Source organism: Cotesia typhae, unplaced genomic scaffold (genome assembly GCF_013202065.1).
Source record: "Cotesia typhae breed Kobodo isofemale line unplaced genomic scaffold, CoteBio_Ctyphae contig_34, whole genome shotgun sequence".
Lineage (NCBI taxonomy): Eukaryota > Metazoa > Arthropoda > Insecta > Hymenoptera > Braconidae > Cotesia > Cotesia typhae.
In genome coordinates, this window is record NW_027423742.1 from 1,113,711 (window position 1) to 1,128,723 (window position 15,013).

The window sequence follows — 15,013 nt, forward strand, 5'->3', positions numbered from 1 at the left end:
TTGACCGATTTCATCGTTGTTCACACCATTAGAAAGGGCTTGCCAAACTTAAATTTTAAATATCATTCGGACTGATAGATTTTGAGAAATCTAAAAAAAAAAAGCTGTAAAAAAAATTATTCCTTCAAGTAGTTTTTTTAAAATAACTCTTAAACGGCTAGATCGATCATCTCTAAAAACGCATAAACTCTTAACCTTGAAAAACCACGTCGATTGCCGCTAATCCGGTCAAAATCGGTTAATTCGTTCAAGAGATATCGTGAACGAAAGAAAACCGAAAAAAGTGTTTTTTCAGAAGCACTCCAAAATTTCATCGGTATATTGTCCCTACAGTGTCGGTCATTACATCGTAGATTCACTTACGTAAATTCATCTATTCTGCACCTACAGTCCGTAAATGAACTGTCATGATACACATGTTATTATTCACTTCTTGATTACTTAGAGGTGAATAACTAATGAAATCACCGTACATACTTAGTTAATTTATAGAAGACATCATTTACAACGGTATCTGATGTTGACTGAAAAATCGCTCGATAAAAATGAGTTTTATACGGTTAAACGATCGTAAAACAACCCTAAACTGACTGTGTTTTCATCGTGTTGCTGAAATTTCCCGAGTTACCTCAATTTAAAATGATTCTTTACTTCTAATTACGTCCTCAAATCTAATTACGTGTCTACCGGACTTCTCCATCATATTTTTACTTTCTGAATAACTCTTAAATTTATTTGCTCCTTTTAAATGAAAGGAAAAGTTTGAAACTTTACTGATACTTTATCTTTTTTTGTTAATCCAACAAGTATCAGTATTTTAAAATGCTCAATTTTGCTACAACACGTTCCTAACTGTTTTACAGTAAAATATCCAGTGTACTTAAAGATACGGCACGGATTTTTCTCGATTATGATCTTAACAATAGATTGCTTATAGCGTCAGAGAAACCCGATAATATTTGTGGGTTGAAAGAAGCAGTAAAGGCATTGAATCATTGCTAATACGTGACTTTGTTCAGCCCTGATATCATGGTTACAATACTTAATCTTTGTTTGTTATTACATCTATCAGTTATATAAAAAGGGCATCTGCTCAAGGTATACGTTTCGAAAATGATACTTCTTCGACAATTGAGATTTTAAATAGTATACGGAAGATTCAAAAATTGATAAAAAAAGTGCCGTTTGGTAGTCAAAATGGTAGTAGATTTTTTACTGAAATAAAAAAAACAAAACTGATAATTAAAAAAATTTAATCTTATTTAAATCGCTTATTTGAGATTCCCATGAGTCAAAAATACTAAAATTATTTTTGGAATAATTTTCAAACATCAAAAATAGAATTTTCATCAGATCTCGACGTTTGAAGATCACAGGAAGCTTCCCGAACTATCCCCGTGAGGTTGTCACTGTATGTGTGTGTGTGTGTGTGTGTGTGTGTGTGTGTGTGTGTGTGTGTGTGTGTGTGTGTGTGTGTGTAACCCTTTCTCAACTTCTGAACGGTTGAACCGATTTCATCGCGGTTGGTGCCATTCGAAAGGGCTTCACTAAACTTAGATTTCCTGAAAATTTGAACTGATTCGGACCGTTAGATTTTGAGTAATTTAGAGAAATTAAAAAAAAAATTATTTTCAGAAGTGGTTTTTTTAGAATAACTTTTAAACGGCTCTACCGATCGATTCCAAAAACTAATACAAAACTAATCGGCTTTCAACCTTGAAAAACCACGTTGATCACCGCCAATCCGTTCAAAATCGGTTGATGCGTTGGAGAGACATCGTGAACGAAAGAAAACCGAAAAAAGGTTTTTTTCGCAGTTACTCCGAAATTTATAGCTTAACTAATCAAAACTTAAAAATTCTTTATGAGGCTTAAAAAATTGCGCAGAATGCAGCCAAATACGTAAGAATCGGTTTATTCATTCAAAAGTTATTGCGGTTTAAAAATCCAAAAAATAGTGTTCTATGAAACTTCTATCAGCTTTTAAGATTAAAGAGCGCAAAAGCACAGAAAAGGTATCTTTTTGAGCTCAAAGAGCTCAAAAAAACGGCCATGTATTAACGGAATTAGCGGGAAGTTGCAGAGATGGCCTTTAGGGTCAACCGTTTTCCTAATTTTTTTACTAAAATTCATTTTCAGTATCATATAGCGTGCTCAAAAACTATTGACAATACTGTAGGTTATGCGTTCAAACAACATGTGAAAGTTTCGATAAAGTAAGCAAAGAAATTTATTTATTGCATAAAAACTTTCCATAATATAGTTAATACAATGTAGTATATTTACATCGATTATTTCTCGTAAGACAGATTGAACAAGTTATTATAATCGTCAACAACATTTTTGTTAAATGAACTTGTAAGTGCATCAATAACAATAGAGTTGTTAACATCAATTGTCATTGTAGGATAGGCATTGGTTGGAGAAGTGGACAAAATTTTATCTTCTACTATTTATCCATAGTATACGTCCTTGTTTACTTGCTCTTATCGAGAAAAAATTCCAACCCAGAATCGTCATTTTTTTAACTTCAGTTTTGACGATGAAATTTAGTAAGATTTCTTGCATTCTTTATAATAAAAATCTACAGCAGTAATTACGATCGTAAAATTGTAAGAAATTGTCAGGTTATATAGATTTTTTAGATACAAAATCATCAAAATCAAGGCATTTACTTCCGTGTATACTCTATGGCTCCTTAGTTGTGTTTAAAATTCATAGATATAATATCAGTTCATAGGAATTTATTTCGGATATTTTCTATTTTGTGCTTGATCACGTAATAACAAATGATCATAATATCAGTTCTATATTCTTTGAATTGTATCTATGTAGCTTATGTCGAGTTCGTCACCTGTTTCATCTTTCGTTGTCAACCTCCCTTCCCTTCCCACTGACCCTCTCTTCGTAACCGCTAGCGACCCTCCGTAATCAAATCCCACCCTAACCGCTCGGCACCCTCTTCACATGGAAGGAATGTTAATGTGACAATACCTCTGCTCTGACTCACCTTCAGCCTACAGAGAGCAAAGCGGCATCTCGACACAAGATATATAAACAGCATGCTATAAAATATCGTTGACGATTATTTTCTCCTATTCGTTTATTTTTTTTTCTTACTGTGAAGCGAATTTCAAATTTGGTAATTATAAGAAATAGCGTAGAATTGAGTTCAGATCCTTGTATTAAGACACTGAATTTGTCGTTTTCTAACAAAATCTAGCTACTTACAGTATTAGACATTGCGGATAAGAAAACTAATCGTTTAAGACTCGAGAAAATGGAATTCGATTCTCAGGAATATTCCGCTTCCGTGAACAAATGAATGTTGTAAGTTTTAATTATTTCTATCATTCGGACAAAAGTTCTCACGCGTACATAAGTTTATTTTACTTACTTACAATTCAACCGCAGTGATCATTCTGCGTCCTTGACTGACCCTTTTAATTAAATATGTACATTCATATTAGGGTGATTCAAAAAAAAAGAATATTTTTTTTTTCGTTTGGTACTCGGAAAAATAGGTTCCTAGACACCTCTAAGAAAGCCTCTCCAAGCATGAGTTCTTAATTGTAACGGGAAGGTCCTCCTTCTTACAGTTTTCTATTTTTTCTTATTATCAGATAGAAAAATTTATATCTCGCTTCCAACTACTTGAAAAAATATCTTGTTCCTTAGATTTTGTAGGAAATTGAATGCTCTACAAAAAAGGTCTCTTACGATTTTTTCGTAAACCCAACCGTTTAAAAGATATTAACGGTTAAAGTTTGATTATTTTTGGGAAAATTTTTTATTTCTTATGAATTTTATAACTCAATGAAAAAAATCATTATGAATGATGAAACTCATAGTTTTGTAGGAAATTTACTGCTCTATAAAAATGGTCTCTTATGATTTTTCGATCAAGTTGAGCGTTTACGAGATATTCATCGTCAAACATCAATGCATATCAATTTTTCTAGTTTTTGATCAATAATTCGAAAAATTTCAATTTATTCTGTGAGTTTCAAGGAAATTTAGACAAATTTGAGTTTCTATGAATAGAAATATGTTATGAACTATTTTTTTAATTAGTTTTTTTAGTCTTGGACATGTTTGATTACATTAAAACAAAAAATTAGTGCATTTTTTTAAATATATAATTCAATTTAGTGTGTTTCACATGTGTTTCACTTTTTTATCGAAGAATTTATTTATTTAATTATCAACTGCCATATAATTTTCAATATTTTCAACATAAAAGTACACTTTTACTGTAAATAATTTCCTCTATTGCAGTTTGGGTAGTTTCTTTGATAATTTGCAATAAGTATTGGAATTGCTCTTCATTTTTTGTCAAGCATTGATTATACTCACTAACTAATGCAACAGCTCGTTCTGCTGAATCATTAACAACTTTCAATTGGTTAAAGTATTCTTTATTTTCAATGTAACTATCATTAGTAGGCCACGATTCAATATCTTTATCAAGGAAGTCATATGGTAAATCAAAGATTTTAAAGAGATTTAAAGACTTTTTAGAAACAAAGTCACTCAGACTTTTTGCGTTAATGAATTCAAATCGTTTTTATCAATTATAAATTTTTAGCTTTAGAATCTGTACCGTTACGAGTATTAACAGCTCCAACAATATTTTTTTACTTCCAATGAAACGGTATCGTCAAATAATGATAAAATGGCAAGTTCATCACTTAAATACCATAAATGCAAAATCATTTTGTCACAAGTTGCTGAAGAAATCAATGAATTGATATTTTTGTACTCGAATAAATTTTTCAAAAACTGCAAGTCATGATTAGCAGCAGTTGTTGCAGAAGTTGATGAAAACCAAGCTTTTAAATACAGTGTAACTATAAATATACAAATTTGCCGAAGACCGTCCAATTCTTTATTAGAAAGTTTAAATTCATTTCTGAATAGAAACATTTTTAAACTGTAATTGCCTTCGCCATCCACCTAGCATGATGAATTGCACCAGGACGTTTGAAAAAATTTCTTCTTGAGGCATTTCTCCAAGGAAAATCAACGACAATTCCAACAATTCTTTATAGTCATCTCGGGGTTGTAGTAACTATCAAAAACAATTAAAAATTTGTCAGAAACAAGAAAATTTTTTTCTTAAAATCGCAGTTAAATCATACCTGTAAGGATTGTGCAATTAAACTAGATATTTCATTTTTTTATCCAAAATGATATCAGAAACAACAGTATCTTCAATTCCAGATTTATAATTAGTTTTATTTATTTCATCCCATGATTTTTTAAATCTTCCGAACATTGGTACGTTTGGCCCAGATGACACAGGCCAATATACTTCAAATGCACTTCTCAATATGATCTCAAAAATGTGGTGACGACATGGTAACCAGATTAACTCTCTTCCCAAAGTCTTTTCAATTGCCTTACATGTACCGTTATGAATTCCTGTATAAAGAAAATAGATAACTATCGTTAAATTTAATATTTTCAACAAATTGTAGATTATATTTAAAATCCAAATGAGTAAATAATTCTCAATAATTTCAAAAGTGAAATTCAGTAAGCAATAAAAATTAAACTAGAACGTTAATAATTAAATATTTTTTAGATTAAATTATCATTGATAAGTTACCTGTATTAACTGCCGTCGTGTCAAAACACATCGCCTTAACATAATTAGTAATACCCCATTCACTCAATGTCGATAAAATGGCTGATGTTTGATTGTCTGCCGTCTCAGAATTCATTTTTGGAACCCCAAGTAATTGTTCGGTACCAAATGCAGTTAAAATAACTGGTAGCCGTTCCACAGATTTTGATCCAACAAGGTCATTCAGCATTTTTCCGTCCCAATGCACAACGTATTTATCGTGTGTCTTAAAGTTGTCATTAAGTCCTTTAGCAATGTCTTCTCTTTGAAGCATACGAGCTCGTTGAATTGAACTATAACTGAGCGTTGTATCTTCAATTTTAATACCTACTGCTAGTAAAACCGGAGCAATAATAAACATCGCATTTCTACTGCTGACATTAGCTCGGTCGAGTCCAAAAATGACTTCAGGAGTTAAGACATCAAGTTTTGCTCGTTTTGTCGGAATTGGAGGTTCATACTCTGAATCAGATCCAAAATTTGTAACTCCACTTAATGTATACGTAGAGAACGACTCTGATTTTTCACTTGGAACAATCGCATGACTGGTAGACGGTTGATCTAAGTCTGGAATAAGATCTGTTTTATAAATTAAACGAAGAAAATGTATAGAATTTATTCATTTTGATGACAAATAATTAAGAAAGGACTCCAAAAATTGTCTAGTCAAATGTCATCTAGTCATCTACGAAAAGTTACACTACTACCTGACTTTATAATAATTAAATATCTCAGATACTTACTACTAGTAGGTATACAGGGGGGTCTGACTCCGCCGGTAAAACGGATTTGTGGGTTCGTGTCCATACTAAGGGATCTGTATAACCGACTGTAGGTTCGTGGCGGGTATCGTCTGTGGGTATGGGCGACCTGTTTTACCGACAGTTTGAGGATATGGTCGAGGTTTTGCAGGTGGCGCTGGTGGTGAATTCCGCCGCCATCTTACTGTCCGCCATTTTCCCGCCATTTTTAAAATTTATCTGTCATTTTGAATTGTGAATCCGTCATTTGAATCCGACATCTGGTGGCTGCTATCCGACATCTGGTGGTTGCTATCTACCATCTGATGGCTGCTATCCACCATTTTGAATCTGATTTCCGCCATCTGGTGGCTGTTATCCGCCATTTTGAATTGTGAATTCACCATTTTGTTAAAAAATGCACCTGTGATCTAACCATCAACTATAGTTGCTTAGATCACAGGTGCATTTTATTGTTCATAATCTGAAAAGGTTTATATATTCAAACTGCATGTATGACGAGTACATGCGAGAAGATACACCATCTGGTGAGGTTTTTGTCAACCTTAGGTTTAAGCCTGTTCAAGGTCATACGCAGTTTTCTTTGTTCTCCTGCGTAGTAGATGACGTCATCAGATAGGTTTGAACCTGTTCAAGGTCGCGTAACTGCGTAGTTTTCTTTGTTCTATTTCTAACTGCGTAGTAGATGACGTCATCAGACAGGTTTAGACTTGTTTTGTGAAAGGGGTGGGGGAAATTTCCACGAACCAGATGACTCATTCTGTTCTAGAATTTTCTTACTGCGCAGTAGATGACGTCATCAAACCGGTTTCGAGGTAGAGGAGTGGGGGTAACTACGCAGTATTTTCTGCCTATATAAGCAGCTTGCTGAGAGCGTACTTCATAAAAAACGAAGTACATATCTCATGATTAAACAGTGTTCAGTGTTATATAAAATATAGTGAAGTTTAGTGTTGTGAAGTACGCGAGTATAGTCCAGTGTGCAAAAACTATTGTGTGCATAAACTGTAGTCCAGTGTACCAAAAACTATCGTGTAAATTCAGTGTGTGTATAAACTATTGTGAACATAACCTATAAACAGTGTATATAACCTACAAACAGTGTATATAACCTATAAAAGTGTACATAACCTATAAACAGTGTATATAACCTATAAACAGTGTGCATAACCTTCAATATTGTGTAAACAGACAGTAGTGAAGTGTGCGTCTTCCCAAGATGGCTCCACCTAACCTCATTGAGGCTCTCAAAAACTTGGTGGACACTATTGCTGTCTCATATGCTGATCTGTTAGGAGAGCAGCTCACTGATAATCATCGTCAAAGGTGTTTAAGGGTGTGCAATGAAACTATCCAGTACTTCAACACTATATTACTCGATCCTGGAACATCAATTCAAGTGAGACGAAGTGTTCAAGCACACATCAACCAACTCAACTGGTTTGCCGATCAGTTCTCCAGACTCGGTAACCTAGTTGTTGGTGGAGATCTCAACCAAGGAGTCAAATGGAAGGACTTGGAGAATGCTTTTGCTGGCAACATCCAGACTGGATGTGTTATCAATCAGCATCACCAAGATCCAGCAGCATTCCTCCAGGCCTCACGAGACACCATCATTAACAAGGTGCAGAGTGCGTTGAGAGATTTGGCAGGGTTGAAAGTGAATGTGGAATTCTTCTGCACATTCCGGAAACATCAACAAGATATTGAAGAGCGGAAATCTTTTATTACTAAATGCCGTGAGATTCTCCCTGCCACATCTCTTCAGGATTGGTTTAGTCAACATGTATACAACAAATTACTTCAAAGAATCGAAGATTTTGAACATGAGGGTTCCGGATGGAGTCTGCTTGGACCGAACAGCTTGATGGTGACTATGTCAAGATTCGCACCAACCCAAGTTGGAAACTCCACCTTCGTCAGATTACCGCAGGATATTATCAGGAAGCATGCGGTTACGAACATCCAGAACAATGATGAGTTCTGCTTCCTGTGGTGTGTCAACGCTGCCTTGCATCCACCAGTATTGGTTCCAGCTGACCCTTCAAGTTATCGTCACTTCAGCGTCAGATTAAATTATGAAGGTATTCAATTTCCAATTAAACTTAATGATGTGTCGAAATTTGAAAAAATGAATAACCTTAGCATTAATGTATATGGTATAGAGTCAGAATTCACGGGTAAAAAGTCTGAAAAAAGCACTATTATCCCATTATATTTAAGTAACTCTGAATCAAAAATACCTGCAATTCATTTATTGATGATTAAAAAAAGTGTAAATTATACCAATAATTTAGATAATATTGAGTCTATCACTTTGCGTGGATACATAATCTTTCCGGACTAATTAAAAGTCAAATAACTCTAGGAAGACATAAATTGTACTTTTGTGATCGTTGTTTGAATCATTTCAAATTAGAAAAATGTTATTTAGAACACCGAGCAGATTGTTTTAAAACTAACAAAGTCCGCATGGAATTTCCCAGTGAAAAAAATAAAATTTTGAAATTCAAAGATTTTAAGTCCAAAGATACTGTACCGTTTGTAGTTTACGCGGATCTTGAATGCACACTCGAACCCCCAGGAGATGATGAAAAGACAGTTCATAAACATGTTCCACACAGTATTGCTTACTATGTGCATTGCAGCTATGACAATACACTGTCTAGATTCTAATTAAACCGTTCTCCTGATTGCATCAACTGGTTCGTTAAACAATTAGAGTCATTAGCTCTAGACTTTGAAAAATTCTAAAGAATCCTATTAAAATGAAACCATTAACGAAAGAGCAACAAGATAGACACAACCAGGCAACTGAGTGTCACATTTGTGAAAAACCAATCACTTCTACGACAGATAAAGTCTATGATCATTGTCACTTTACCGGTAACTATAGAAACGCAGCTCATAAATCATGTAACGTTAATTATCAAAAATCTACCATTATCCCAGTTGTCTTTCATAATTTATCCGGTTACGACTCACACTTCATAATTAAATCCTTAGCTACAGTATTTGAAGGTGAAATTTCATTACTACCAATCAATAAAGAGCGTTACATTTCTTTTACAAAATCAGTTAAAAATACTTCAGTCTCTTTAAGATTTATTGACTCTTTTAGATTCATGGCCTCCAGTTTAGAGAAATTAGCTTCATACCTTGATGACAAAGACAAACAGATTACGCGACTACACTACCCTGACCCTGACAAATTCAAATTAGCAATACGTAAGGGTGTATTTCCGTATGAGTACATTGATAGTATTGACAGACTAGACGAGACACAGTTACCTGACCAGGATTCATTTTATTCAAAATTAACAAGCTCAACTATTTCTGATGATGATTATACTTTTGCTCAAGTAGTTTGGAATGAATTTAATATTAACACGCTTGGAGAGTACTCGGACTTATACTTGAAGACTGATGTCCTCCTCTTGGCTGATGTTTTTAAAAACTTTAGACGTAGTTGCTTTAAAACATACAATCTAGATGCATTACATTTTTATACAGCACCAGGCCTTTCAAACGCTGCAATGTTAAAGCATACTGAAGTAGAACTTGAACTGTTAACTGATCCTGAGATGCTTCTTTTCATTGAGAAGGGTGTTCGCGGTGGGGTATCGATGTGTGCTAATAGACACGCTGAAGCTAACAACCGGTACATGGGCAAAGATTTTGATTCAAACAACCCTGAAACATACCTGATGTACTACGATGTAAATAATTTGTATGGCGCAGCGATGAGTATGTCATTACCTAAAGGTAAATTCGAATGGGTTGAAAATGTAGATGATGTAGATCAGTTTTTCAATGATGATGAGAGTGTAGGCTACATCCTTGAAGTAGATCTACACTATCCTGAGAAATTACATGATCTACACAAAAATCTACCTTTATGCCCAGAACATTTTATACTACCTGGCAGCAAACAACAAAAATTAACAACAACTCTGTATGATAAGACTAATTATGTAATTAACTATAAGAATTTAAAACAATGTTTAGATTTAGGTTTAGTTCTTAAGAAAATACATCGAGTCTTGAAATTTGAACAATCAGACTGGCTCAAATCATATATCGATAAAAATACTGAATGCCGAAAGCTTGCAAAAAATGAGTTCGAAAAAAACTTTTATAAATTAATGAATAATGCGGTTTTCGGAAAGACGATGGAGAATGTAAGGAAGTACAAAGATATATATTTAAGAACAAAGTGGCAAGGTCGATACAATGTATCAGATTTAGTATGTAGACTAAACTTCCACAGCCTTACAATTTTTGATGAGGATATGGTTATAGTTGAACTTAAAAAAGCTAGAGTCTGCTTCAACAAGCCAATCTATGTAGGGTTTAGTATATTAGATTTATCTAAAATTTATATCTACGACTTTCACTACAATTATGTGCTTAAAAATTATGTAAATACTTCAAAATTATTGTACACCGACACAGATAGTTTAATTTACCAATTTAATGTACCCAACATCTATGAAGACATCAAACGTGATATCTCAAGGTTTGATACTTCCGATTACCCACCTGACAATGTCTTCAACATGCCGTTAGCAAACAAAAAGGTCCTGGGGCTTATGAAGGATGAGAACAATGGAAAAATCATGTCCGAGTTCGTGGGTCTCAGAGCCAAATTGTATGCCTTCGAAATCCATGATCCTGAGAAGGAAAAAGATAGAATCAAGAAACGGGCAAAGGGTGTTGGAGGATCAACCTTGAAGACAATCACGTTTGATGACTTCAAACGATGTCTGTTTGAAAACGTATTATTAAGAAAAGAGCAGTACATGATAAAAAGTAAAAATCATCAAGTACACACAATAAAGCAGGAGAAACTTGCTCTCAGTTGGGGTGATGATAAACGTCAACTTATTGAGGCTAGCACTGATACCCTACCATGGGGTTACAAGGGGCCACTAGTTTTTAAGAAAAGAAAGATTGTGCAAGATAATAATAATAATAATAAGAAGCAAAAAGTTTTGTAATATTAAAAAACAATGTAAATATAGTTTTAAGGTTTGTAAATAAAAACAATATATAATTTGTGTTTTACATATTAGATTTATTTATCCAACTATTATGCTTAGTATCAAATCCTAGCCATTTAACATAGTATTTATTTCCACGTTTTCTAATTACTTTTTCAACAAGATATACATCTGGATATTTGACTTTGCTGAGTTCTTCATTGTAAAATCCGCCTTCAATTGGTTGATCCTGATAGTCCACGAGCTGGTACGTCGTTGGATTCGTATTCTGCACCGATTTGATTGTGAAGATTTCTGTTGTCCAGTTTGGCGTGTATCCTTTGTCAAAAACATGCTTGTACTTGCTGATTCGGACTTTGTCTCCAACTTTAAACTTCTGCTTCGATTTGACTTGCAGTGGTTGATATATATTTTCCAATAGTTGTTTCTCCTGAGCAGCGGTAACATCAACAGGTTTCATTTTGATGGTACTGTGTTTGGTGTTGTTGTAAGTATTCACCAAGTCATCAAGTATATCAGTCCACTTGTAGCTGCCACGAACTGTAAATTCTCGCCACATTTTATTCTTGAGTGTTCTATTGAAACGTTCACATATGGATGCTTTGAGATTGCTGAATGTTGAATACAGATTTATCTTGTGCTGCTTCATCAGATCTTTGAATTCTTTGTTGTAAAACTCTTTACCCTGATCAACATGGAGATTCTTAGGTACACGACCTTGCTGGAGTACAGACTTCATAGCACTAGTGACATCTACACCACTTTTAGACTTAATTGGAACTGCCCAGGCATATTTAGAAAATATGTCTATGATTGTAAGCAGATACTTGTATCCTTTATTGACTGTCGCATATGGAATCATCTCAACCAAGTCAGCTTGCCAAGTCTCGTCGAGACCTCGGATGTCAACATGACGACGTTTATAGTTCCTGCGAGCTGGTTTGTGAAGCTCTTCAGCTATCACTGTCTTTTTGTCGTTCATTGAGTTTCTCAGTGAGATATTTGATATTATTTTGGTGAGAAAGTACTGCTTTAACTTCCTCAATAGTTGTCTGCAAACTTCCCACAGCAGCTTTCAGTATTACTATTTCAGAGTGTAAATGTGAGTCTTTCTGTTCACTGTCTATACTTTTATTCAGTTCAGACATCTGTCTCAGTACAAACTGCACTGTCGCCGCATCATGTTCATTTGAAGGATTACCGAGATTGCACAGCCTTTTATTCTCAATGTTATAGTTTCCATCAGAAGTTACATTGAAACCTCTACCAGCAGGGCCTCGTTGACCTAAGTCATTGTCCAGTGGACGTCCAAATATATCGATGCTCATGGTTGTGAACACTTTGACTGTCAGCGTGTGAATGATTTAATTTTTCAGAAGCTTTTAATATATAACTCCAACCTCCCTACGCTCTTCAATAATTGACATGATTTCATTCGTGTGACTTGGATTTCCAGCAGCTTGAGATACCATAAGTAGTCGCAAACGATCAACTAGTTCATTTGGATCATCCCAGTAAACATAGTCCATTGGTAATCTCTGTTTTCTTGCAATCATATATTTTGGTAACCCTCTACCGAACTCGGTGATAAAATCAGCAATGTATTTATTGAACTTGATTATTGTATCTTCATAAATGATACGATTTGGATCATAATTTTTCCTATGAGCGTTGGTATGTTGAATTATGTCCAAGTACTTTTTCTTATCATCTGGGGTGATGAGTGCATCCTCTGGTGATTTTCTAAATAATAATTCCAACAACCCAGGAGTTATTGGATAATTTTTTTCTTTGACAGTTATTGTATCATTTGCAAATGAAATAGGTGAATCACCCATATGCATTTCACCACGTTTTCTGCGTACACCATATCTCATATCATTATCTTTATGTTTTTTACTTAAACGTTGTAGATAATTAGTGAGAAGAGGATTTCTACGAGCTGGAGAACTTGTTGATGGTGGTGGCTGAGTAATAGCAAGTGTTGTATTCTCAAATGAACTTTCATCATCTGTTATTAAACTGTTGTATACTTCTGGATCATCATACAAAGATTTTTCAACCTCTTGTTTTTCAACCTGTGGTTTTTCTTCTTTTTTAATATTTTCTCCTTTCAACTTTGAAGATTCAACTATACTCTGGAGTAGTGTCACAATAGGCTTGAACATTTCCTCCATAGCTTTCTCAGCTGTATCTTTACCCAACTTCAACATCTTGTGCTTCCGTCGGATGGCATCACTGGCTTGAGATATCTGATGCAGAATATCTTTCTGCTTTGATATTTCTTCAGGCTTCATGTTGACAGGTTAACGTCTACAGCATGTATGACTATCACACTCTAATGTACCTCAATTTATACTAATGAAGCAGTCGAATCCTTTGCGATACCTACCACTGTTCAATTCACTGTCTTTATCTATTACCACAAACCCATATTTATTCCAACATGCCGAGCATAAATCTCTGAATGAGTTGTACGACATGTCTGTATTGACATGATCATTATAAATATGCTTCAGATTCATTTCATCTTGACGGAATAGCACGAGAAAGTTTGCGTTATCTCTAATCAGATGCTTCGGTATTCGTGTATAAGTTTGACAGAGATAAAAGCTATCAACATCCTTGTGTCGACCCATGCAGAAAAAAGCCTTGATATGATCCTGTTTTTCACAAGCAACATCATCAAATATCATCAGAGAGTTAGGTTCAGCATCTTCAGGCTTGATTACAGCTTCATGTTCACTGAATGTGAAGAATCCAATACCATCAATCTGTTTAAGCAGCGTCTCCAGGAACTGATACTTTGGTTGGTTAAGAGACTTTGAGTAAAGATATATATTCTCAAACCTCAAACCGTTTGGATGTACAATAAGAGACAGTAGAGCGTTGGTCTTTCCACAGTTTGATGGTCCGCAAAACACTGCACGGATACTGTTGGGAAGTAAAGCACCGTGTCGTTTGAGTTTCGCACCGGTTCCTTGAACAATTTGATCAAAATTGATAACTGGCAACTGAGCTCTTGGTTTGCTGTCCATGACTGCTGATTAGATTCTGAGCTCAAGGGGTATATATACCTGCTTATATAGATTAGCAAGTCAGTCTTTGATGTGACATGTCTGAGAGCAGACGTGGTGAAGGTTTGTTCAACAACATAATCAATAATCTCCCACTTGAACTCCATATCCCTGGGTACCAGTACTGCGGTCCAGGTACAAAGTTAGCTAAGAGGTTAGCTCGAGGTGATCCAGGTATAAATCCTCTGGATGCTGCGTGTAAGGAACACGATATAGCTTACTCTAAAAATCGTGAAAATTTGGAAGCCCGTCACGAGGCTGATAAAATTCTTGCTGAGAAAGCGTGGCAACGATTTCGGGCAAGAGACGCTGCTATTGGTGAAAAAGCTGCTGCTTGGAGTGTGAATAAAATCATGAAGTTGAAAAGACGCTTCGGTATGGGTCTTAAAAAAGAAAAACCTATTACCAAGCGTAAGACAATTAAAAGAAAAACAATGAAGCGTAAGACAGTCAAAAGAAAGACAACCAAGAAGAAGGATGTTGCTCTGAGACAGATTGTTGATGAAGCTAAAAAGTCCATGCAGCCTGGTGGAGATCCAGTTA

General features: G+C 34.9%; 2 protein-coding genes across 2 annotated transcripts in view; one reads left to right on the forward strand and one right to left on the reverse strand.

Annotated features, from left to right (window-relative positions):
- Window positions 1-15,013, forward strand: part of LOC141526507 (uncharacterized) — a 1,028,588-nt gene that overhangs the window by 691,581 nt on the left and 321,994 nt on the right. The gene's annotated exons all lie outside the window — the stretch shown is intronic.
- On the reverse strand, window positions 5,159-6,263 carry LOC141526486 (uncharacterized). Its single transcript, XM_074241521.1, has 2 exons — window positions 5,612-6,263; window positions 5,159-5,424 (listed from the first exon to the last, which is right to left on the reverse strand). Exons 1-2 carry the CDS (start codon window positions 5,988-5,990, stop codon window positions 5,159-5,161), a joined length of 645 nt encoding a protein of 214 aa, XP_074097622.1. The 5' UTR covers window positions 5,991-6,263.

Excerpts from the sequence above, each read along its gene's own strand:
- LOC141526486 (XM_074241521.1), bottom strand. The coding sequence starts at position 5,990 with ATGTTTATTATTGCTCCGGTTTTACTAGCAGTAGGTATTAAAATTGAA. Across the intron at positions 5,425-5,611 it reads CACGACGGCAGTTAATACAG|GAATTCATAACGGTACATGT; the intron begins GTAACTTATCAA and ends TTCTTTATACAG.